Genomic DNA, 1,708 nt, shown 5'->3' on the forward strand with positions numbered 1-1,708 from the left:
GATGTTTTTGAAAACAGTTTGTGCCACTTTTTCTTGCTACTAATGTTAATAGGGAGTCCTGGTGTGGCGCTGTGAGTTAATGCGCCAGACTGCAAAGCCATTTGAACTGCAAGGTCGGTGGTACAATCTCACCACCTGCTCCTCGGAAACCCTATACAGGGTCGCTCTGGGTTGGAATCGACTCCACGGCACTTCACAACAACGTTAATAAGGAGTTCCTGATGGCTCAAGGGTTAAATGCCCTCCTGCTAACCAAAAGGTTGGCAACTTGAACCCACCCGTTGGATCCACAGCAGGTCCTGAAAATCTGTCTCCATAAAGATTCCTAACACAATGCTGTCGAGTTGATTCTGACTCATATAGATTCATAGTGACCCTGTATAGGGTTTCAAAGGAGCAGCTGGTAGATTTGAACCACCAACCTTGTGCTCCAGTGCTTATCCAACAGTGGCTCACCAGGACGCCTATCAACTCATAGTGTTTCCGAGGCTGCTAATCTTTATGGGAGCAGAATGTCTCATCTTGCTCCTGCAGAACAGCCGATGGGTTTGAACTACCAACCATGTGTTAGCAGTCCATTGTTTATCCTACAGCAGCACCAAGGCTTCATTCCATAAAGATTACAGCTCAGAAAACCCTGTGGGGGCAATTCTAGTCTGTCCCGGGAGTCCCTGAGAGTCAACAGCATGAAACAAGAATATATTCACAACAAATGAATAGAGTGGTCAGAGTCATTAATATGTAAATCAACTTCATTCTGTCTTTAAAGGAACTATGGGCTGGATCCAGTGTCCCTTTTGAAAACACTTCCCTTTCCATTCCCCAAAGTCAGGAACCACACGTCTTCTGGTGAAATCTCTCAGGCGCTGAGATTTTTTTGCATTTTATGGTTTTTACAGGTTGCTACCAGCGGTGAAGCCTATGTTCCTGATTTCTTTAGACTGGAGCAGCTGCAACAGGAATTTAACTTTGTGTCAGATGAGGAATTAAATAGATCCAAACGATTTAGGCTTCTTCATCTTAGAAATCAGGAAGTACCAGAGTTCCGAAATTATAAGCAAATCCCAGTATATGACCGTGAAATCCAGGAAAAAGTATTCCAGGTAAGAAACTTCAAGAAATTAATAAAATTATATATATACATATATGGAGTCCTGGTGTAGCACAGTAGGATAAGCACTGGACCATAAGGTTCGTTTGAACCACAAGGTCAGTGGTTCAACTCCACCAACTGTTTCTTGGAAAATAGTTCAAATCTACCAACTGCTCCACAGAAGAACAATGAGATTTTCTGCTCCCATAAAGATCTACAGCCTCAGAAACCCCGTAAAGGGTCCCCAAGCCAACGGCACAGCACCACCATCACCACCGTATACATGTACGTGTGTGTATATATATATATACTGTCGTTGTTAAGTACCATCAAGTCAATTTTGACTCATAGTGACCCTGTATAGGGTTTCTGAGGAGTAGAACCTCTTAAACCACCAACATCTTAGTTAAAACTGACCTTGTGATCCAGTGCTTATCCTACCATGCCACACCAGGACTCTGTATCCTGGTGTGGCACTGTGGGCTAATGTGCCAGACTGCAAAGTCATTTTAACTGCAAGGGTGGTGGTTCAAGCTCACCAGCTGCTCCTTGGAAACCCTATACAGGGTTGCTATGGGTCAGAACTGACTAAATGGCACTTAACAATAAATATAT

At 43.6% G+C, this 1,708-nt stretch overlaps 1 protein-coding gene across 1 annotated transcript in view; it reads left to right on the plus strand.

Annotated features, from left to right (window-relative positions):
* The window catches only part of CC2D2A (coiled-coil and C2 domain containing 2A), a 175,007-nt gene that overhangs the window by 87,484 nt on the left and 85,815 nt on the right, over positions 1-1,708 (plus strand). The window contains exon 18 of the mRNA XM_006873814.1: positions 900-1,103. Within this exon, the coding sequence (XP_006873876.1) occupies positions 900-1,103 (204 nt within the window). The remainder of the gene's footprint in view (positions 1-899; positions 1,104-1,708) is intronic.

The sequence above is a fragment of the Chrysochloris asiatica genome, unplaced genomic scaffold (genome assembly GCF_000296735.1).
Source record: "Chrysochloris asiatica unplaced genomic scaffold, ChrAsi1.0 scaffold00256, whole genome shotgun sequence".
NCBI classification, from domain to species: domain Eukaryota; kingdom Metazoa; phylum Chordata; class Mammalia; order Afrosoricida; family Chrysochloridae; genus Chrysochloris; species Chrysochloris asiatica.